At 44.3% G+C, this 24,385-nt stretch overlaps 2 protein-coding genes across 2 annotated transcripts; one reads left to right on the forward strand and one right to left on the reverse strand.

The window, feature by feature from the left end:
• Positions 1-2,890: 2,890 nt before the first annotated feature.
• Positions 2,891-3,415, forward strand: LOC124707036. The gene has a single exon (XM_047238697.1). It carries the CDS (start codon positions 2,891-2,893, stop codon positions 3,413-3,415), a length of 525 nt encoding a protein of 174 aa, XP_047094653.1.
• A 17,014-nt stretch (positions 3,416-20,429) lies between these two features.
• On the reverse strand, positions 20,430-23,056 carry LOC124707671 (WRKY transcription factor WRKY24-like). The gene is made up of 3 exons (XM_047239333.1): positions 22,775-23,056; positions 22,435-22,671; positions 20,430-21,933 (listed from the first exon to the last, which is right to left on the reverse strand). Exons 1-3 carry the CDS (start codon positions 22,877-22,879, stop codon positions 20,731-20,733), a joined length of 1,545 nt encoding a protein of 514 aa, XP_047095289.1. The 5' UTR covers positions 22,880-23,056; the 3' UTR covers positions 20,430-20,730.
• Between the last annotated feature and the right edge of the window lie 1,329 nt (positions 23,057-24,385).

Consider the following 24,385-nt stretch of genomic DNA (forward strand, 5'->3'; position numbering starts at 1 on the left):
TTTCGAATACGCCGAACTCAATCAAATTCTAAAATAATTTTAGGAATTAGTCAAAAAGAAAAAAAAAAGTACTCCCTCAGTCCCGAAAGCTTATTTAGATACGGTACTATGGTCTATGGAGCTATTTTTTACTACATAGATACACCCATATCTAGAAAACGTTGAGCAGATTTTTTTTTTGGACAGAGGAAGATGGATTATGTGATCTGCATTGCACAGACACGCGTCGATTATTGGGGGAGCTCCGGGCCGTGGGAGGGCGGCTGCGGCCGGCGCGGGTGTGTGCTCGAGCAGCTTTTCGCGTGTCTCCTTGCAGGCAGGCAAATTCCTGACTCAACTTTTTTGGTGTGTCTCCCATCCTGCGGTTCTGCCTGCCTGGATGGATTGCTGGCTTTGAAGTCCGGTCTGGGGACTGGCATGACATGATCACCGCTGGCCGCTTGCACAAAGTGCCCAGCTTCCTCCAACCCCTGTCTATTCGATGGTGTACTTTCTGTTCGATATGCTGCACGTTTTCTAGACAAGGAAATTCAAGGATCGCAGAGAAATTCTCTCAACAAACGGGCCAAACTTCTCTAGTTCTGAATGGAGCTCGATTTGAAGAGAGGAACTCTCCTTAATTTCTATCGAATCGTCAAAAGGAGGGACGTCGAGAGCTTCATGTGGCGCCATTCTCATGATACCAGGAATGTTCTCCACCAGAATCGTAAACAGATACTACTATTGAGCACGAGCACGGGCTTTATTCTCCATCGATCATTGGCGGCACGGATGGCCGGCGGTGACAGGTTTCCTAGCAGCTTCCTTGCCTGAGAAACCAAGTTCGTATGACCCCACGAATGAGCACGATTTCCCGCTAGCTAATTATAGCTCTTTTTGTGTCTTGGCTGCTGAATCGCCCGTGAAAAACTAGTGAGAGATTCCCCCAAAAGGCATCTTTAGACACGGCAAACAATGGAGTTGCCAAAGAAAAGGAGCTCAACAGCAACCTGCAAGCGAAATGAACATGATGCATGGTGCCCTTTTTTGTCTTGCCTGTGCTGGATACGGTTCAGGAAAAAAATGCTACTTGCACCCCGTGGCATGTCTGGTTACTGTATACGCCTCTCTCTCTGGTTAAAGGCTCGCATATATTTCAAGATCATCGATTAGATTTTGAGTTAGTATGTCATGAAAATTATGTCATTTGAAACTCTTCATTCGAATATGAAGCCACACCCCATTTGAGATGCTGGAACTAGAAACACAGGAACAATTATTCACACGAAATGAGATGTCATGTATCCTCAATTCCTACATAAAACCAAATTATGAGTTGTTTAGGTATTGGGAGGATTCTGTGTGGCGTCATTTGATTCGTATGACTTGTTAAGCTTCATGCACTAGCCACTTGAACCAAAAGTCCGAACTGATGGAAAGGGCTAGGCAAACCACATATACACTTCACAACATGACTAATCATATATGATATATGGATTACTTTTTACCATGTTTCGTACAAAATTTCGCCCCCATTTAAACCTCTTGCAAACTATACTCGTTTTCCCGTGACACAATCAAACGTACCAGAATACAATAGGAATGAAATGAAACGTGGCACTGAAGCTGTTTGTTTACCTACTCCTCCTCTTCTACAATCATGCGAACCAAAGGCCCAGAGAGAGTCGTTTGGATGCCACACAAGAGCGCGAAATTTGTATACGCAAAGAGATGAAAACACGGGGTAATACCTCATGTTTATTTTACGCCAAGGGTCCCTTTAATTTCTCCTAAACATTCAACACAATTTTTTCTATAGGAAACATGCCCCGAAAGTTCATGTTTTTCCTATGTTTCAAACAGGGTCTCAATGATATATTTCTGTCATACCACTTATATTTTGTTAGTCGGGCTAATGATCCAGATATATGAACCAACCTTATAAACCAGATGGCAGGGTGTTGATTTGCAACAATTAAGGCTGCTCAGAGTAGTTTGTTCGCTCACTAGGTACTACACTTTGATTATCTATTAAAATGATATTTGAATTTGGTTGATACTTTCTTAGTGGAAATTTTAAAGACATAGTGGAATCTTATTGAAACTTTATAATGGACATCAAGAGTTTAACCTTCTTACTTGCAATATTTAAAAAAATGAATTTGATCGATAATTTTTAATGATCGTCAAAAAGATTCCATTGAAAACCCCTTACCAGAACAAAATAAATCACTACTAGGAGTAAAACATCACATTTAGGGTGCTTAGCAAAAAAAAATGGAGTTTGAAACTTACATATTTAAGATTTATGATCTTATTGTGTTGTTCATGTGATCTTTATGCATATTGTTTCTTGTATTTTCCAGTTGTGTTAGTATTTATTATAGCGAAGATGGCATTAATATGTTGGCAAACAATGGAATTTTTTTTTCAAACTTGACACATGTAAAGTAAGCTCTTCTCCTAAAATTATCGGATACGTTTGATTTTGACAAAGCCAAAACCGATCATATTGGTATCTGTTAGATTTACTCAAGTTCTCCCTACATTGATGAGTAATTCTGTTTTCAAACCATAGCACCTACTGCCTTTTTTATTCAAAACCCAACCAAAAATGATCTCCAAGTCTAAAGAATGTTCAATGTGTGGAATTGTGCATGTACCCGTTGCGTTGGCCGTTTCAATACACCATGCAGCAAATCAGATGCGCCTCAGTCCAACACAGCTCTATATATGCACAAGACAGGCCGGGCCGACCCAAGCCACACCCTTCATCATAACTGTCTCACCGTGAGCCAAACAAGACCGAGCCAGCACGCGCGCGCCTCCTCCTCCCGCTGATCCGCTCTCGCCCACGAAGCAGAGCAGCAGTAGTCCGACGCCGGCGAAGGGAAGAAGAAGAAAGGCGGCAATGGGGAACAGCCTGCGGTGCTGCCTAGCGTGCATGCTCCCCTGCGGCGCCCTGGACGTGGTCCGCGTCGTCCACCTGAGCGGCCACGTGGACGAGTTCACCTGCCCGCTCATCGCCTCCGACGTGCTCGCCGCGCACCCCAGCCACGCGCTCACCGCGGCGGGCTCCGCCGGCGCCGCCAGGAGGATCGTCATCGTGTCGCCCGACTCCGAGCTCAGGCGCGGCCGCATCTACTTCCTCATCCCCACCACCACGGCGCCCGAGCTGAAGCGGCCGAAGCAGCACGGCGCGTGCCCGGCGGCCAAGACCAAGAGGCGCCACGGCCACTGCCACCGCAAGAACGGCGGCGGCGGCGGGAGCGCGGTGGCCGCGGCGGCTAGCACGGCGGAGCAGGACAACTACCTGAGGGAGCTGCTGTCCGAGAAGCGGGAGACGAGTCACCGGCGGCGGCGCAGCAGCAGCGCGCGCGCCGGCGTGTGGCGGCCGCGGCTGGAGAGCATAGCAGAGGAGGAGCCCTCGGACTAGCAAGCACCACGGGCTTTCATTTCCTTTTGCTTCTCCTCTTTTCTTCTGCTAGCTTAATTCATCGATCTTCTGTTTGTGAATAGTATGACGAAATGGTCGATCGATGAGGAGACTTTTTGGTTCTCCGCCAGATCGATCTCCTGAATCCTCCTGATGTGACAGTAACCATGTCAGTTTGGGGCTTGTATTTTGGCTCAGAAGTCGATGGGAAAATGGAAAAATATTGACATCGTAAGATCTAAGTTGTACAAACAGAATTTAGACTGGGGTTTGATTTGTTTAATAGCGGGCTATTCGGCCTTGTACTTCAGTTTTTGTCATGGACGCTGGGCTGATGACCCAAACAGGGGTTAAAGCGTAAAACCCACAGGGAACAACTTGAATTTTCACCCCTGAACTAGCCTAGCGAGCATCTCCAGCAGCTTGTCTAGATGGGTGTAAATCAGATATTGACAACATATTGTAATAATAATTTTTAGTTCAATTTTTCTTGTTCAAGCTCTTCTCTAGCTCTAAAGTATTGCACGTGCGAGAGAAAATATAGATTTTCTATGTATAGCCAAGCTGTAAAAACGAGTCTAAATATTCACAACCATGCATAGAGCTATACTCCACGCTAAGGATGGCAATAGGTAGGGTATGGACACAGTAGAGCAATACCATACCAAACCCCGTATATATAGTTAATGGGTACAAACTTTTGCTCATACCCGTAGCCATGGGTATAAAACTTTACTCATACCCATACCCGATGGGTCCCAATGGATAGGTTAAATTGTACACAAGTCACTCGTATTTTTACATTTATTGATAACAAATTTGACTAAAAAATAAATTATCTTAACTCAATAACAGGTAGTCGAGTACACAACAATTAACAAAATATAAAAATCACATTCTCAGATTCTAAATCATAAGTTAATAAAAATAGATGTGTCATGTAAGAAATTGACAATAAACGGGCAGAGTATGGATATACCCGTGGGTACGAGACTATGCACGTGCCCTACCCATTACTTAGCGGGTAGGGTATGGGTATTACCCATGGGCATAAAAGTATACCCATACGGGTACGTACGGTCCCGCAGATACCCATACCCGTGGGTAAAATTGACATCCTTACTCCATGGCCTCGCAACGCACTAGGCCACAGTTCAGAGTTGCAACGTGCGGAACCCTAACCTAGCTCCTATACCATGATAGGCAAACAACAACTTGTATTATCAGGAGCCAAAGCCTACCATATATATAGTACAAAAGACATGAATCACACGAATAGCAAACCTAGATATATACGGCACCATGGAGACCTAGACAAATACTAATACCCCTTAACAAAGTGAACAATGACAACGATAGAATTGACGGTATATGGAACTTCAGGAAAACTCAGCTATGAATAGGAAAATTCCAACTCTACAGTTCAGCAACGGCCTTTTGCAGTAACTACGAAACGAAATTTGTTGCACTGTTGGTTACCTCTCTTATTTGTGAAACATACTACTACCTTCTCTGACTTCCAAGAAAATTGTCCATTATTCGTCATATTTTTATTCAGAAAAATATTACTACCTTCTTTTGTTGATCGCCTCACGATCTCCATGTCTACCGCGACGTTCTCTTTGCAGTGAATTTTTCTGAAAGGGAAAGCGGTGGGGGAGAATGTAAGGGTACATTGCCCCTATGTGTGGTTTTGGTAATTAATGACAACCCCTATGGACTAATGTTTTCATTGAGTTTATATGAAGGAATATTCCATAGGTACTACTTGCTCTTCATGTGTTGGATTCAAGTATGGATGCCATGAAGATAAAGGTATATCTTGTGTATTGGCATCAAGATCATCGGTATGAAGATATATATATATATATATATATATATCGACGCGGATTTGCTACCATGGTGGCTAGCTATGCACCCCCTCTTAACCGCTTGATATAGAGAGTAGAATCTTTGGATGGTAGAAGATAGCAAAAGCTGGCTATTGGTATCTCTTCACGGTTGTCAAGCTGCCGTTAGAGCCGTTAGGCAGCCTTCGTGTTGCTAGCTGTAAGAAAGAAAAGAAAGAAGCAACTAGAATTGTACTACAGTTGCAAATACGTTTGGAATTACAATGCTGATAGTTTCGTTTGCCATGCTGAACAAGCATGCTACACTACCTTGTACTACAGTTGCAAATACGTTTAGAATTACAGATGATATGTCATATGATAAGCTGGCAATGATATAGCAACGAGCATTGAATTGCTGTTGGAAATGCATTTCAAACTACTATCTTCAAGGGAGCAGTTTTAGTCACCGTCTGAGATGCATGCAAGGTGGCATTTGCAGGCATTTTGCAGTCCGGCGATCGACGACGAGTCGTTTCTGGAGAGACACACGTACACACGAATCTCTGTTCCGATGCGATTTGCACGTACGCTCGATTATTCAGCTATCACCCAAGCAGCTACACAAGCAGCTGGATCGATTTCATTTAGTACTACTAATTGTATGCACGTATCAACCTAGCTAGTACGGAGTATAAATCAATTGATCGATTCTGTAGTAGCCCCGAAGCAACTCATGCATACAGACATGGGTAGTATCTTTGAGCAGCCACCTTGATATGTACATGTTCCACGCATACTATTTGCCCTCTAATTTAGCATCAAATATAGCATATCCAGGCTTAGCAATGAATCAGATACTTATCCCTATTTGTCACACTTCACATAGCGTAAAAACTGCAGTAATGAGTTTGGAATTACAGTCTACGTTTGAAATTCCAATTCCCACCTACGGTCGATAGATGCGTCGATTACCGTGGTGGCGGCAATATCCTTGAAAACAGCAGGAGTACATTTTGATGCACAAGAGGACGGAAAAAAAATCTTCCGAGCATCACGGCGTAGAAATAACAAAATGAACAAGACTAATTAACTATATGCCAGATTTTGATAACACCTTGTTTAGATTTATCAGCTGATTCAGTGAATCAACGAGGGAGGAGTAGCAACCACTTTCAGTTTCTCAGAGTTCTGAAACCTCTTAGGAAAAACTTCTAGATTCTAGTTCCGATCATCCAACAACAAATATAGTACTTATATCTTCAGTCATCAAGAAAAACAAAGAGGAGTTTATACTATTGTTATTATAAGATTCTCAGACTGAGCACGTGCTAGACAAGAAATTGCAACTGACTAAAAAGGAGAAAGAAGCAATAATCTGATCTAGATCTCTCTAAAAAATATTTCCCACAAGTTGGGCTTTTCTGCCTGAACTTTTCATCGACGATGGTAACATAGGGCCGGCGGTAGAAACGCAGGAACGGCATGAAGGACTCGCGCTCCCACTCCTCGCGGCTGGCCTGCCCGTCCTTCTGGAACATCAACGGGGACTGCAGGAACGACGACCATGTCGTCCTCGGGAACTGTTGCGGCGGCGGCTGCGGTGACAGTGTCAACATAGGAGCAGGAGCAAGAGCCTTGTGTCCCTTGGCGACGGACAGCGTCGGCAGCATGCGTCCACGTCGGTGCTGCTGGACGGGCTGCGGCGTCGAGCGTGGGGCTGGCGAGGCGAATGAGAAGCAGCGCAATTGAAGAACCGTCATTGCTCCGCTGCACAACATCTGGTTTAGTGCGTGATACCCTGCAGAACTGTGGGTCGAGTATGATGTGTAATTAGATGGCCGAAAAAACTTTTGATAGGTGAAACAAAAATGGAGAAAGTTATCGATCAAGAATGAATTACATCTAACCTCGCTCCGTCGATGAAATCTGCCAGGTATATTCTTTTCACTGAATTTGCTCTGCTTCCAAAGGAGGAGGAGGTGAGGAAGGACTCGAGCTGGCTCAGCAAAACAGCAGCAGAAGTTCGTACGTACTAGAAAATGGATTGAAGAGTTTAAACCTTATCTGTACAACAGCGTCGGCGGGAGCGGCCGAGCCCACGAAGAGCCAAAGCTGTTCATGCTGATGAAATGTAGCGGGAGTGGGATGTGTAAGGATCAAAGGAATCGAATGGCAGAACCTTTATACATCAACTTTGCAATGGAAAAAGGAGTGTATAGTTTTGTTGTGGATTCCATTTTGAAAAGCGTATTGCAAAGTGTATTCCAGAAATTGTTGTGATTCAATTTTTGAAAAGGGTGCTCCCGGCCAGCTGTGCAAGAGATGGCGTTAGTGGGTTCAGTTTGAATAGTGTGCTCCCGGAAGTAGATCTCATGTTACATACAGGATATCAGACGGCAGCTAGGGGGTGCACAGCTAGCCACCATGGTAGCCCACTATTTTGGATATATATATATATATATATATATATATATATATATATATATATATATATATATATATGTGATATGATCAATAAGAAGAAATGAAGATGGAGTTCTTATGTGGAACTCAATATTAGCCATGCTCTATCTTATGTGAGTATGTGAAGATACAAGGTTGAGTTGGGCAAGTTCAAGATGAGCGTCTCAAGTGAATCACATACTTGAAGTTTGCCGTCCATTTGATGATAATGGACTTGTGAAGATGTGCATCAATGAAGCTTTCCCATCATAGTGTATGGGGGAGCATTTGCGAGTCTTCACGAAGCAACATTGATCAAGAGAGGCATTCCGGCTTGAGTGAAGCTTGAAGAGTTATCATCAAGATCAAGCGGGATGCGCAAGGCAAAGGTATGGCCTTGCTAGGTTTTCCTTTTACCGGTCTCAAGGTGGATGTTGGGAGACCGGATTATAGGATAGATAGCCGCACTATTAAGAGGGGCTTTCGGTTAAGTAACTTGATCACATCGTCTTAGGGAGCTCAATCCTTTGCATACTTTGCATATCCTTATTGCTTCTTGGTGTTTCTCTGTGTGAGGTTCTTGAGCTTGTTGCTAGCTTTACAACAAGCCCAAGTTCATCGAAAACGGAATCCGCATGCATCTTCTATTGCGTTTTCGAGTTTGGATGTTTTCACCGTTTCTTGACGGTGGGAGACTCCCTCTCTAAAAATCATCTAAAATGTTCTGTGAGGAGTCTCAATATTTCCAGTTTTTGTTGGGGTTCTATTCGTCGTTATCTTTTCAACAAAATTGGTTTCATGTTAATCGGAGTTCGGGAGCAATAGTTATTAAAGAAAAGGTAAAAGAGAAAAATAAAAAGAAAAGAAAAAAAGGGGGGAGGCGGCCGGTTGCCGCCCGGCCTGCCGGACCGCATGCCGGCCCACCCGGTCGACCGGGCGGCCACCGGCCCACGCGCCGGGCAGCCCAGCTCCACCTCCGGTCCAACCAGACCTTAACCGGGCCGCCACTCTGTCCGGCCCAGGCGCCGGCCTGCTACCAGGCCACCCGACAGCTTCCCCAGCCCGACCGGGCTCGGCGCCGGCTGGGCCTTAGGCGCCCCCGCACGGCCCACCTCCCCGCGCGCCCCCTTGCTCCTCGCCGCCCATGCGCGCGCTCTGCCCCGCCCGGTCGGTGGGCCGGTCCGACCTGACAGGCCACCGGCCTCTCCGGCCCAGGCTCCGGTCGGCCGGCCGGCCTGCTGGCCGGCCTGGGCACTTTTTTAACTCGTTTTTGAGCCGATTTTCACCTGTTTTTTCCCCCAACGGTTATTTTTCTCCCTAGACTATAAATAGCCCTTCTTCCACCTTGAGCAACTAGCTCTTCCCATTCTCTCACCTCCATTGTTGCTATTTGAAGAACTTGCTCTCCCCTTGATTCCTCCAACCATTCTTGCTCATATTTGAGGATTTGAGAGAGGAGATCTAGATCTACACTTCCACCAAACCATTTCTTCTCTAAGTGAGGGAATCTCTTGGGATCTAGATCTTGGAGTCTTTGGTTGACTTTCCCCTTGTTCTTCCTCTCCAATCTCATCCTAGCATTCATTGCTTTGGTGGGATTTGAGTGTGAAGGACTTGAACACCTCCGGTGTTCTTGCTTTGCATCATTGCATAGTGTTGAGCTCTCCACCATGATTTGTTCGAGTGAGAGACCGTGAGCTTGTTACTCTTGGAGGGTGACCTCCTAGTTGGCTTGGTTGGTGTCCCGGTGATCTCTTCGTGGAAGATTGTGAAGGGGCCCGGGCTTCTCCTTCGTGGAGCTTGTGAAGTGGTTGTGGAGCTTGCCATCTCCGGAGCGGATCGAGGAAAAGCTAACCATAAGGAAAGGGCCATTATCCTTCGTGGGTGTGGTTCGGAGAATAGGGTGAGCCTTCGTGGCGCGGGGAATCCTTCGTGGGACCTCCACTCCTCCAAACGTGACGTACCTTGTTGCAAAGCAAGGGAACACGGGAATACATCCTCGTCTCCACGTGCCTCGGTTATTTCTATACCCGAGCTCTCTTTCCTTGTGATAGCCATCGTGCTTGAAGTATATATATCTTGCTATCACTTGTGCTACATATATCTTGTGCCTATCTTGCTTAGCTCTAGTCGCTATTGTTACACTTAGTTGAGCTTAGCATATTTAGGGTTTGTGCTTGTAAACTAAACGATAGTTTAATTCCGCATTCTTACAAGACAAATCTGCAAGAGTTTGTAATTGCCTATTCACCCCCTCCCCTCTAGGCGACATCTCGATCTTTCAATTGGTATCAGAGCAAGCTCTCTCCTTGTTTAAGGCTTCACCGCCTTGAGAGTAAAGATGTCGGCTAGTATAGTGCACAATGACACAATTATCTTTAATGGCACAAATTATCTTTTGTGGAGAAATTGCTTGCTTTGTAAGCTTCGGACCTTGTGTCCACATATAGAGCAATTTCTAGATGTCGGTTTTTCTCCTCCGATGGATTCTCAAAATCTATCTTTAGAGGATGAGAAAAACTTACATCTTGAATCTCAAGTATCTAATGAGCTTTTATTCTCTTTGAGACCCGATTTTCGTAGGTTCTTGATATATATAAAGCGAAAGTCGTCTCATGAGATGTGGATCAAGCTTAAAGAAATGTTTGGTGGATCCATTTCTCATTTGGTTGGTGGTGCCTCCGAGGAGCTCTCTTCCTCTTCACATCATGAAGAGCTCCAAGTTGCTTCCACCTCCGGCCGTGATGATATATCATCTACTTCCACTTCACCAACGTGTAGCAAGACACGAGGTAATGATATGGTGAGTGGTGAGGAAAATTGCAATGTTGATATTGTGCTCAATAGTGATGATTCTTCATCTCTATCCCATTGCAATGCTTCCTCTTTGGACTTAAACACATCTAGCATTGAAAATAATCTACATGCTTGTGTTGATAGTCCTTGCATATCATGTGTAAATTGCTTACATAAATCCCATGATGATATGCTTGCCTTGTCTTGCTCCCATAATCAAAATGCTTCTATTTCCTCTAGTTGTTTGTTGACTAACAATGTAGAGGAAACCGAACACTCTATGGATCAAGACATGTTTTCAAATGAGGATTCAAGAATTTCTTCATCCTCATCCTCCGGTATGCACATGTGCCTTATGGCAAATGGTTCAAAGGTATCTCCTACTTTGACTCCTAACACTTCCTCTAATGATGAGAGTGATGATGATGATAATGATGAAGAATATAATATCTTGGTGCATAATATGGCAATGGTATATGCTTCTCTTCATGATAATAAAGAAGCTCGTGCTAATCTCGAACACTCTATGGATACCTTGAGTAAATATAGGGAAACCATAGTGGAGTTGGAGTCCCATGTTGAAAATGGGGAAATGAGATTCACTCTCCTCAAGCATGAGCTAAAAGATGAGAAGCATACTAATTTTATGCTTACACAAAAATTTGAATCCTATATGCATGAAAATGAGAAAACTATTGTTGATGCTTGTGCTACTAACTCTAATTCTTGTGAAGCATCTATCTTAAAGGAGAATGTTGAGTTAAGGGCTCAACTTGAGTTGCTAACTAGCAATTATAGGGAATTGGAAGAAAGTCATAAAAAGCTCTCGGGCTCTCATGATGACCTTCTAATTTCCTATGATGGGCTAAAGTTAGCTCATGAGGCTAGTATCACTAAGGTAACATCTTGTGAGCCTCATGTGGACATTAGCACAACCTCAACCCAAAATGTTATATTGCCATGTGCTAGTCCTTGTAATCCATCTAGTCAAACTAGTGATACACCTTGTGTTGGATTACTTACTTTGCCTTGTTGCTCCAACAATGAAGCTTCTACTTCCTCTAGTACTTGTATTTCTACTAACCATGTAGAGGAAATAAAAGAGCTCGAGGCCCAAGTCCTTTCTTTGAAGAAAGACTTGGAAAAGCGTCATGAAGGGAAATCCGCACTTGACAAGATGCTAAGTGTGCAACAATCTCCCAATGACAAGAGAGGACTTGGATTCAACTCCAATAACAAGAACAAGTCCAAGAGCAAGAGCAACAAGAAGAAGGGCCAAGACAAAGTCAAGGATCCGGCCAAGTTGGTTTGCTTCAAGTGCAAGGTTGAAGGGCATCATGTTAGATCATGCCCATTGAAGAAGAAGAAGCACTTGAGTGAGAAACAACAAGGGAAACGGCCACAAGGTCAAGGTCAAGTTCATGCTCGACCTCAAGTTGAAGATAGGCCACTTCCCAAGAAGAATCAAGATATTGTTCCCCAAGAGAAGAAATCAATAAAGAAGAGAAAGGGGAACACTTGCTACTTATGCCGTGAGAAGGGGCACTTTGCTTCTTCTTGCTTAGGTGGTACCTTATCTAACCCTATAATTGTTGATGATGATTATTCTCTAGGGAAGGATAAGAATGTCAATGTGTTTGCCAAGTTTGTTGGAACTCAAAGTGGTTTCAAGAAAAGAACCATTTGGGTTGCCAAGCCTATTGTGACTAACCTCTTAGGACCCAACTTGGTTGGGGACCAACAAGCTCAAATTTGATCAATAGGTGTATTTGGAGGGCATTGGAGATTTGGCTACTTCATGAAGAATTAAGGGATCTTCATATATTATATTTTTACCAAGCCAAGTCGTATGGATTATCATCTATATCTTATATCCAATGTACCTCTTTGCGGTAACTTGTACTTCAACTCTTCATGTTTATTGTAAGTTACTTGCCCCTTTACATGTTTGGTTTTGTACCAAATATGTGTATGTATGTGTTGTGTCTTACTTGCCTATCTTGTGTATTCAAGTATGTTTGTTTGACTCATCATATACTTGTGTATTGTTTTGAGCCTAATGCATCTTGATGATATCTTATTTGGCTCTCTTTGAAGTGATTAATGGAACATCCCATTTTGGGGGAGTGATATGCTTTGTGCATTTCTCTTCCTTTAAAATGTGTGTACATGGGTACCACCACTTAGTATTGATATTGCAAGATTATCTAGTCACTATGTGGTGTGCCATACTCATGAGAAATTCAAATTCTAAAATATCCATTAATCATCTCTAGTTGAATTTTAGTTGCCTCTTGTTTAGAAGAAATGTTTTATCACATTATGGGGGAGTAATATGTTTTGTACATATCACAAGCCTAGAAAATGTGAACATATGAGGTTATGCCACTTAGAGTTGATGCTCTTAATTATCTTATTCCTAGGTGGCATGTTTGCTCAAACAAGCTCCATTCCTAATAAAAATCCTTTATTACTCATCTTATGGGTTCTTGTTTGAGTAAGAAATTCTTGGTACGGTTTTCCTCAAATACATATCTCTATATCTTATTTGGGACACCGATTGCTTCAAGTTATTCTAATCATTGCCGTGCGTGATTGTTTGACTAGTTGAAGCTATCAAGAATCTTCATCCGTGCATAGTGCTTAATTCTATATACTTATCCTATGCCTTTTATTGCGAAGTTAATCCTTACTATCATTGTCAATTCACCACCGGAAATTATTTCCAATATACCCATTGTCTTTGACAATTGATAACCTTGTATGTGGTTGAACTCATGGATCATCTTCACCTTGGATTTCTTCTTATTTACTTATTTTATTTCCAAGAAATCTTCGTTGCTCCCATGTGTCTTCCTTGTCCCTTTGAAAAATCTTTTGATGAATTCTCTTAATTCATATCAAGTGTTTGTTTTGGAAGACAAACCTTTTCCTTACGGTACATTGTGCCATTGTGAAAAGTGTAGAGGGTTTGGTTTATTTGTTTGAACCTTGCTCTTTTGGGAGTTTTGCTATCTCATTCCTTCTTCTATGCTTTATTTGTTGAATGAGATAAATCTTTGAGCATGTTTGCTTTATTTCATCCTTTATGCTCAATGGTTTCTTCTTAGTTCATTTGTTGAACTTTGTTGAACAAATCTTTTGTGATTTGCGTCTTTGATATATTTTGGACAACAAATTTGCTTGTTCACACCTTTATGCCTTCTTCAATTCATTTGGTGTTTTGTCCAAAGTATATCTTTCTTGGATCTTTAAAGTTTTTATGCATGCTTATATGTAATTTGTTTATATTTGTAGCATGTTTGTCTTCTTTGATCCATTATATAGGGTATACTCCATCAAATCCTAAATGGCTAAGATGTGCATGAAATTCAAATTTCATCTAAATATGCACATATTTATATGGAGTGTGTCCTATATATTGTGGTTAGTCTAAACCATGTTGGAACCAATGAGTTTGGGGACCAAGATGTACTTGAATGTTGTTTTAGGTACATTGGAGATGCAATGGAGGCTTGTCTCATCTATAAGGAAGGTGTTGTCAACATATGATAATTAGAGTCAAGCTAGGATGTTCGATGAAATCTTATCTACTACATCATGCCATTGCTATCTCGGTAACAAGTATCTTATTCATGCATTCTCATATAGCATCCAACCTCTTGTAGGTTGTATCTTGGCATGAAATTCTTTATTTCGAAAATATTGCAATTCTTGAAAAATACTTTTAAAAGAAAACTTCTTATTGTACATTTGAGTAATTTGAGAAGATGCATATGATAGGTTATATATATATCATATTTATGATTCACCTATCACAAATATGCCCTCTAGCAATTTATTGCATATCAATTCCTCAAAGAGCTCTTCTGTACAATATTGATGAAATTGTGAAATAAATCCGTATTTGTGATACTTGTTGCCTCTCTCAAAACATTCCAACTAGCTTTACTTCCCTTATTGTTAGTTGTGATGTTTTTGAGATTTTCTTGGTTGAAGCTCATTCATATACCACAAGTGTGTAAATTGGAGCCATAGGCTATATATGCTTCTTAAGCAAACATCCTTTGGTATATTTTATGACTTCATCTTGGATATCTTGTCTTATCTATTTTGTTAACCTCTTGTGTGTGCATGTTTATTTATGGATCACTTTTTCCACTTTAGAAACTCATATACATAAGAGCGTTAATCCATCACCTTGATATCCTTGTTCTTTGCCAACTACCTTCTTATCCTCTTGATTTTAGTGTTATTGGTAAAGAAGATTTATGAGTGCTTGGTTTATTTGTTTCTCTTCATGCACTCATATCTCGTAATTGTTGGACTAAAGTTGTTCTTGATAAGCATACTCTCTTTATCTTAGTTGTGCTCTAAAAGATATATAGGGAGTGAGGATTCCATGTTTGTGCATATTGTATTCAAATGCAAACATTATAAATTGTGCACGAACCTTGGGGAGCTTTCCTATTTTTAGAAGCACTATATCTCTCTTATCATGATATCTTTGTTTGTCCAATTGGATCTTTGATTGCTTGCTTTATTTGTTGAAGCTCACTTCACCATGTTATATTTATGCAATCTTTAATCCTCAATATAGTTTGATTTCCTTCAAGTATTCATCATTGGATATGTGCACTTGATTCCACTCAAATTATGAGAAGTGCACACTTTGGGGAGGAACTCACATTATATTGGCCTTCTAAATTTTTCACCCATTTTGACAATCGATGCCAATGGGGGAGAAGTTTAGAGGGTTTAAGGGAATGGTTTTATACTTAAGTTTGGATTGTGCTTAAGTGTTTTGCCTCTCATGCATTCCATATTTATATGTCTTGCATGGTTGTATATATATAGTGGAAACTATCCCAAAGGTTAATCTTGACAATGTACGCAATGAATTCATGTTCATCACACGTGCATACATTGTGGCGGAGTTTTCTCCATAAATATTGGTTCTACTCACATCCATTGCATTTGTTGTAGTTGTGTGAGTAGAGCCGGTTTTGATATGGGCTAGTAGCTTTGTGTTACTTGACCATATCAAATACAACCTCTTGTATACAACTTATTCTCGGATAAGTTGCGTACTTGTCACTAATATTCATTATATAAACCCTCTTATTGTGGTTGTCATCAATTACCAAAATGGGGGAGATTGTAAGGGTACATTGCCCCTATGTGTGGTTTTGGTAATTAATGACAACCCCTATGGACTAATGTTTTCATTGAGTTTATATGAAGGAATATTCCATAGGTACTACTTGCTCTCCATGTGTTGGATTCAAGTATGGATGCCATGAAGATAAAGGTATATCTTGTGTATTGGCATCAAGATCATCGGTATGAAGATATATATATATGTGATATGATCAATAAGAAGAAATGAAGATGGAGTTCTTATGTGGAACTCAATATTAGCCATGCTCTATCTTATGTGAGTATGTGAAGATACAAGGTTGAGTTGGGCAAGTTCAAGATGAGCGTCTCAAGTGAATCACATACTTGAAGCTTGCCGTCCATTTGATGATAATGGACTTGTGAAGATGTGCATCAATGAAGCTTTCCCATCATAGTGTATGGGGGAGCATTTGCGAGTCTTCACGAAGCAACATTGATCAAGAGAGGCATTCCGGCTTGAGTGAAGCTTGAAGAGTTATCATCAAGATCAAGCGGGATGCGCAAGGCAAAGGTATGGCCTTGCTAGGTTTTCCTTTTACCGGTCTCAAGGTGGATGTTGGGAGACCGGATTATAGGATAGATAGCCGCACTATTAAGAGGGGCTTTCGGTTAAGTAACTTGATCACATCGTCTTAGGGAGCTCAATCCTTTGCATACTTTGCATATCCTTATTGCTTCTTGGTGTTTCTCTGTGTGAGGTTCTTGAGCTTGTTGCTAGCTTTACAACAAGCCCAAGTTCATCGAAAACGGAATCCGCATGCATCTTCTATTGCGTTTTCGAGTTTGGATGTTTTCACCGTTTCTTGACGGTGGGAGACTCCCTCTCTAAAAATCATCTAAAATGTTCTGTGAGGAGTCTCAATATTTCCAGCTTTTGTTGGGGTTCTATTCGTCGTTATCTTTTCAACAAAATTGGTTTCATGTTAATCGGAGTTCGGGAGCAATAGTTATTAAAGAAAAGGTAAAAGAGAAAAATAAAAAGAAAAGAAAAAAAGGGGGGAGGCGGCCGGTTGCCGCCCGGCCTGCCGGACCGCATGCCGGCCCACCCGGTCGACCGGGCGGCCACCGGCCCACGCGCCGAGCAGCCCAGCTCCACCTCCGGTCCAACCGGACCTTAACCGGGCCGCCACTCTGTCCGGCCCGTGCGCCGGCCTGCTACCGTGCCACCCGGCAGCCTTCCCCGCCCGACCGGGCTCGGCGCCGGCCGGGCCTTAGGCGCCCCCGCACGGCCCACCTCCCCGCGCGCCCCCTTGCTCCTCGCCGCCCATGCGCGCGCTCCGCCCCGCCCGGTCGGTGGGCCGGTCCGACCCGACAGGCCACCGGCCTCTCCGGCCCGAGCTCCGGCCGGCCGGCCGGCCCGCCGGCCGGCCTGGGCACTTTTTTAACTCGTTTTTGAGCCGATTTTCACCTGTTTTTTCCCCCAACGGTTATTTTTCTCCCTAGACTATAAATAGCCCTTCTTCCACCTTGAGCAACTAGCTCTTCCCATTCTCTCACCTCCATTGTTGCTATTTGAAGAACTTGCTCTCCCCCTTGATTCCTCCAACCATTCTTGCTCATATTTGAGGATTTGAGAGAGGAGATCTAGATCTACACTTCCACCAAACCATTTCTTCTCTAAGTGAGGGAATCTCTTGGGATCTAGATCTTGGAGTCTTTGGTTGACTTTCCCCCTTGTTCTTCCTCTCCAATCTCATCCTAGCATTCGTTGCTTTGGTGGGATTTGAGTGTGAAGGACTTGAACACCTCCGGTGTTCTTGCTTTGCATCATTGCATAGTGTTGAGCTCTCCACCATGATTTGTTCGAGTGAGAGACCGTGAGCTTGTTACTCTTGGAGGGTGACCTCCTAGTTGGCTTGGTTGGTGTCCCGGTGATCTCTTCGTGGAAGATTGTGAAGGGGCCCGGGCTTCTCCTTCGTGGAGCTTGTGAAGTGGTTGTGGAGCTTGCCATCTCCGGAGCGGATCGAGGAAAAGCTAACCATAAGGAAAGGGTCATTATCCTTCGTGGGTGTGGTTCGGAGAATAGGGTGAGCCTTCGTGGCGCGGGGAATCCTTCGTGGGACCTCCACTCCTCCAAACGTGACGTACCTTGTTGCAAAGCAAGGGAACACGGGAATACATCCTCGTCTCCACGTGCCTCGGTTATTTCTATACCCGAGCTCTCTTTCCTTGTGATAGCCATCGTGCTTGAAGTATATATATCTTGCTATCACTTGTGCTACATATATCTTGTGCCTATCTTGCTTAGCTCTAGTCGCTATTGTTACACTTAGTTGAGCTTAGCATATTTAGGGTTTGTGCTTGTAAACTAAACGATAGTTTAATTCCGCATTCTTACAAGACAAATCTGCAAGAGTTTGTAATTGCCTATTCACCCCCTCCCCTCTAGGCGACATCTCGATCTTTCAATTGGTATCAGAGCAAGCTCTCTCCTTGTTTAAGGCTTCACCGCCTTGAGAGTAAAGATGTCGGCTAGTATAGTGCACAATGACACAATTATCTTTAATGGCACAAATTATCTTTTGTGAAGAAATTGCTTGCTTTGTAAGCTTCGGACCTTGTGTCCACATATAGAGCAATTTCTAGATGTCGGTTTTTCTCCTCCGATGGATTCTCAAAATCTATCTTTAGAGGATGAGAAAAACTTACATCTTTAATCTCAAGTATCTAATGAGCTTTTATTCTCTTTGAGACCCGATTTTCGTAGGTTCTTGATATATATAAAGCGAAAGTCGTCTCATGAGATGTGGATCAAGCTTAAAGAAATGTTTGGTGGATCCATTTCTCATTTGGTTGGTGGTGCCTCCGAGGAGCTCTCTTCCTCTTCACATCATGAAGAGCTCCAAGTTGCTTCCACCTCCGGCCGTGATGATATATCATCTACTTCCACTTCACCAACGTGTAGCAAGACACGAGGTAATGATATGGTGAGTGGTGAGGAAAATTGCAATGTTGATATTGTGCTCAATAGTGATGATTCTTCATCTCTATCCCATTGCAATGCTTCCTCTTTGGACTTATATATCTTGCTATCACTTGTGTTACATATATCTTGTGCCTATCTTGCTTAGCTCTAGTCGCTATTGTTACACTTAGTTGAGCTTAGCATATTTAGGGTTTGTGCTTGTAAACTAAATGATAGTTTAATTCCGCATTCTTACAAGACAAATCTGCAAGAGTTTGTAATTGCCTATTCACCCCCCCCCCGCTCTAGGCGACATCTCGATCTTTCAGAGAACCCCACAACGACTTTTCTAAAAATAATAAGAACCCAAATTCACATTTGCGAGGAATTGAACCTAGGTGGATGGGTCGTACATCCACTCTCTTATTTTGCAGTAACTTTGAAACGAAAATTGTCGCACAGTTCGTCGCCTTTTTTGATTCGAGAAACATACTACTACCTTTTTATGATGGCTCCAAAAAAAATCCTCCATTAGTTGCCATCTCTTTTACTTGGGAAAATATTACTACGTTGTTTTTTTAACCGCCTCAAGATCATCCATGTATACCGTGGCGTCTTAAAAATTGCTCCATTATTCATCACATCTTTTATTTGGAAACAATCCTCATTTCTACCGTGGCGTAAAAAAACCCTTTATTTGTTGCCTCTTTTATTTCGGGGAAAAATATTACTCTTAGTATCTTCCGAAACGACCGAGACAAAATAATCCTCTATTATCCATCACCTCATTTCTTCAGGAGAAATATTACTAGACCTTTTGTTGTTGATCGTCTCATGATTGACATGTGGTGTATAGGAAAAATGTTCCATTATTCATCCCCTCATTTATCCGGAAAAAATCGCTATGTCAACTATGATGATAGAAAAAAAATGCTCAATTATTTCTCGCCTCCCTTATTCGGCAAAAATATCGTTATCTTCTTTTGTTTATCTCCTCACTATCAGGGCTGAAGTGCTTTCATGTAGCGCTTCGGGACTAAGTGTTTTGATCTAGTGTTTCTTCAAAACTTCGATCGGGAAAAGAATGCCGAACCGTCAGTGCCTTTTATAGTACTTTGGAAAAATTGTAGGATTGTTCTCTCGTATCTTTTACCCAAGAAAAAAAATACTACTGCCTACTTCTAAAAATTATTTTACCATTTGTCACCTCTTTTATTTAAGAAAACACATTACCTCTTTTTTCGATAAAGAGAATATATTAATATCGAGAGATACCAATTACCGTCTTCTTTACAACGGTTTCAGCAACTTCCTAGTATAGACATTGTAGCCATGCAAATTACCACAAGCTTGCTCTAACATTGAGTGCGTGGCATGTAGAATGTGATTACCAAAATGATTCTACACACCGAGAAGATTCTGCTTTGAGCTGATTCAGGTCATGGAGGAGCCTCCCGCAAAAAATAAAAGGTCATGGAGGAGCCGCCTCCGGTCACCCTGCAAAAATCTGGAGCATTCAGATCTACTGTGACAGACGGCGATGCGCGACGTGTCGACGACGGCGAGCTTGCAACGGGTCCGAAATTGACGACTAGATTGTCTAGCGGCTGCCCGACAGGGTTTATGCCCTACCAAAATGGCCAGTTGTACCAGCGTAGTAGCACCGTACCGCTAGCTTCCTTTCCTTCAGGCACGTGCCAAGCTCGTGCCAACCGTTGTTGACTTGACTCACAGGAAACAACGCGGATAGATCGATCAAATGACAGTACTATTCAAACTTTCTATCGAAGAGAAAAACTTTCAAACATATGTTATGTGTGTGACTACAAATTTTCACCGAGAAGAAAAGGCAGTCAGCTAGTCTTAACTGCAGAAAAAGAACATTAATCGGCTACATTACAGTCTTATTCCCTATAAGCTAAATTAACAAATCTTTTCTAAGTCCCTGCCTTGTGCAAAGTGTTAACTGAAGGCCATGCTCCACCACCGTTTCGGCAGCTGCCAGTGGCCTCCAAAAAAAATCGTGACCGGAGACCTATCCACACAGTCAAAAAAACGAACAAAAAACGAACAATATCCCTAGATTTGTACTACCCATTTCCTCCCATCTGGTTTCGATCGGCGTTGAAGCTGGAAACGTTTCAGTGATCAGAAGAAGTTCAGAACATGAGCGAGTGCTCGAAGAACATGTCGTCCCTCGGCTCGTCCTTGGTCCTCGACGCGTCGTAGTACATCGCGTCGTTCTGCTGCTGCTGTTGCTGCTGCATGCCGGCGTACGAGTAGGACGACGCAGACGTGTTGTCGTAGCCGAACCCGGAGAGCGCGAACCCGCTCTGGTCCGCGGGCTGCGCCGGCGCGCCGAACCCGTCGGGACGGAGGCTGGAGTAGCCGCCGCCCTGGTGGTAGCTCGCGACGGCCAGCTGCGGCGCGGTGGCGCGGTAGCGCGCGGCGGCGGCGGCGCTGCCGCGCAGAGCGGGCACGTCGTGGTTGTGCTTGCCCTCGTAGGTGGTCACCACGGCGCGCAGGTCCTGCGACGCGCGCTCCACGTGCTTCCGCACGGGGCAGCCCGCCGTGGTGCACTTGTAGTAGCTCCGCGGGTTCGGGTTGCCCTTCACCACCTTCTGCCCGTACTTGCGCCACCGGTAGCCGTCGTCCAGGATGTCGATGTCGCTCATCGTCTGCACCACCACCCTCGGCTCCCGCACCGTCCGGTTCGCGTTAGCCACCGCCAACGGCATCCCCTCGCCGTCGCCGTCTCCCCTCCACCTCTTGGAATCCGGCTCATCGTCCCCGAACTCCTCCCCGCCGCCGAACTGTCCGGCCAGCGCCGAGCTCACGCCGTTGTTGGCCTCGTCGTCCCCGTAGGACGCCGACGAGTGCTCGGGCGTGCCGGACAGCGCGTCGCTCGACGCGTCCGGGGCGTACGACGACGCCGGGACGCCGACGGATCCCCGGCGCGGGTTCTGCGGCTTGGGGTGGTTGTGCGTGCCCTTGTACACGATCTCCGTCACCTGCCCGTCGGGCGCCTGCTCCACTTTCTTCTTGGTGCTGCAGCCGGCGAATGAGCACTTGTAGTAGCTGCGCGGGTTCTCACTACCCTTCATCTGCTTCTGCCCGTACTTGCGCCAGTTGTACCCGTCGTCCGACGACGGCCGCCGGCTCTGCACGCGCCCGTACCCGCCCGCCGTCGTCGACACTTGGGCACCGCTGTTGTAGCTGCCGTTGCTGCCGGCCATCTCAGGCGCCTCGAACGGCGTGCTGAAGCTCGCCGGCCTCGTGGTCATCCCGTCCATGCTTCCCGCGTCCTGGTAGCTCCACGGCTGCTGCTGCTGCTGCTCGCCGTTGTTGTACGAGTCCTGCCCCTGGAATGGCGGAATGTTAGACATCTGGTACATACGTGGACCAATAATCCTACACCTACGGACAGTTTGGCTTACAAAAGTTTATACGTACGTGGACATGCACGATTGGTGCACTGGTTTTGACTTGGGCGGCCTAGAGTAGGACAAAAGGTTGACTATTGCGCTTAACAATTTTGTAGTAAGACACACGGTGAGTACGTGACACGACATGGCCTATTTGGTCATTGTAAGGTCAGCACTCACCATCAAACCGCATGAATAATGTAAAATAAGAAATGTTTATAAAAGATCTTCAAAGAGATAATGTGTATGTGATCTTGGCATAAAGACAAAGAAAGTTATGTGTATGTGTATTGTGAACAAGTCCGGGATGACCTCAGAGAAAATTATGTGATAGAACTCCGGCCGGCACGTATATCTCAGTCAACGTATGCAATAATGCAAGTGTCGTTCTCGAAGCTTTACATGCACAATTGAACTTGATCAGATAAGCTTTCTTACCAGTTGAGCCGCCATGGGCATGGACGACGGAAGGAAGGAGGACGCCGTCGTGTTGTTGGTTCCGGCCATGGCCGCCGGAACCGTCGCCGTCGTCTGGAACGTGAAGCCGGAGTACTGCCGCTGCTGCTGGTCGTCCTTGACGTTTCCCAGCTGCAGGCTGCCGTCGTTCTCCGGCGCCGTCCCCATCCAGTTGAACGGCTGCGAGGGGAATGAGCCCGTCGTCGGCGATGGGAATAGCTGCAACACGCACACAGAATTAACGTCAGCCACAGGCACGAAAGCATTCTTAGCCACCCGCGTCCATTTTGGAGCACGTACGCACGGAGGTCTCTGTGCTTACGCTGGGGGTGAGGAGGATCGGCGAGTCGAGGAAGCCGGCGGACATGTTGTTGAAGTAGGACGACGGCGACGCCGGAGGGAAGGAGGTCGGCGGCGTCATGGCCATGGATTCCGACGGCCTCGGTCCAACGCTGCGGCCTCCAGCAGAGAACGAGGTGTTCGGGTAGGCGAGCGAGACGGGTCCCGAGTTGGCCAGCGCTGCACCGGAGCTAGCTCGTAGACGTCGAGGTCACCGGAAGCGAGGGAGACACAGACGGTGAGGTAGGGAGAGGAGCGCTTAGAGCACGATGGTAAGCGATGACTCTCCAGGACGGGACTGCCTGAGGCTTATATAGAAGTTTGAATATTTGACCGTGGACCGGTCAAATCCCGGGAACTTTGACTGGCGGCTGCGACCCGGGTGCTAATACGGACGTACCCACCAATGGGCGGGCGCTTGGGCGCTGACGTGGCGGCACTGGGGCCTCTTTGCAGGAGGTGTTGCGCAGGCGGGTACGTTATTTGGTGGGCGGAGGGTGTGACGGCCATGGATCGTTTCTCTGACTGGTTCCTGTACGTCGTTGAGGATCATGAGCTTGGCCAACCACAATGTGCTGATTTGATTAGTTTCAGTTTAAGCCCTATCAGCACAGTGATTAGTGGCGACCAGGCGACTTCCCCTGCGAAGTAGGAGTCGCTTATATGTTTTTAGTTGAACACCTGTTTGACTGTCTCGAAAATGATACTACCGGTCTCCCGCGCACTAGCGCTACACATCAACTACAATTTCCTTTGTAAATCTCTCAACTAAACCTACACATTATAAACCAGAGATTATAATCGTTCAAATTTTGGCCAGATCTTACTTCAGTTTTCAGTCATGACGATGATATGTGAATACATATTGACAAAAGGAATTACAAATGGCTATTAATTATAAGATTAAAAAAAAGTCAAGCAACTTAGAATTTATACAGTACCTTGGTTCTTTTCTAAATGTGATTCTTCACAGTGTTTCTAGGTGGTACAAACATAAAGGAAGTCAAACTTCTTGAGTCTACATTAAGGATATACAAACCGTAATAAGCATGCACATAGTGGAACAAACCTTCTAATAAAAAGTAAGTCGTTAAACAACAAGGGAAAAAATCTAGACACCGCATGTTGAACTTTTTCGATAAAGGAAAATATATTGATATCAAGATACCAACATAATGTCAAGAACTAATTGAGACATTAATGATGCACATGGCGAAAAAAGGAAAATAAACAAACAAAGAAAAAACCACCCGCCACAATGATCAACTATTCACCACAACTGGACTCAAACCACCACCAAATACAACACCCTGACTACATAAGAGTTTCTCCAAAAGTAACACCTCCAAGAAGAAAACAGTGCACCAACGCCATTGCCATCCAAACAAGGATTGTAGGTTTTCAACTAGAACGAATTCCAAACTCTCCAACCAATGCCTTCAACAAGGATCTCCATTGCGAGGCACAACTAATGAATGCTAGAACTTAGGTTTGAAATAATATTGAACTTCTACTGTAAGTTCCACCTAAACGTGTCGAGAGACCTTGTTAAAGAATGGTGATTGTTGTGTACTTTGCATGGACACAATGAGAT

Source organism: Lolium rigidum, chromosome 4, assembly GCF_022539505.1.
Source record: "Lolium rigidum isolate FL_2022 chromosome 4, APGP_CSIRO_Lrig_0.1, whole genome shotgun sequence".
In the NCBI taxonomy this organism is placed as follows: Eukaryota; Viridiplantae; Streptophyta; class Magnoliopsida; order Poales; family Poaceae; genus Lolium; species Lolium rigidum.

What these genes read in the sequence shown, in the direction of transcription:
- LOC124707036 (XM_047238697.1), top strand. Translation starts at nt 2,891, where the DNA reads ATGGGGAACAGCCTGCGGTGCTGCCTAGCGTGCATGCTCCCCTGCGGC.
- LOC124707671 (XM_047239333.1), bottom strand. Translation starts at nt 22,879, where the DNA reads ATGGCCATGACGCCGCCGACCTCCTTCCCTCCGGCGTCGCCGTCGTCC. An exon ending in CGATCCTCCTCACCCCCAGC is followed by an intron (nt 22,672 to 22,774) that starts GTAAGCACAGAG and finishes TGCGTGTTGCAG; the next exon opens with CTATTCCCATCGCCGACGAC. An exon ending in TGCCCATGGCGGCTCAACTG is followed by an intron (nt 21,934 to 22,434) that starts GTAAGAAAGCTT and finishes CCGCCATTCCAG; the next exon opens with GGGCAGGACTCGTACAACAA.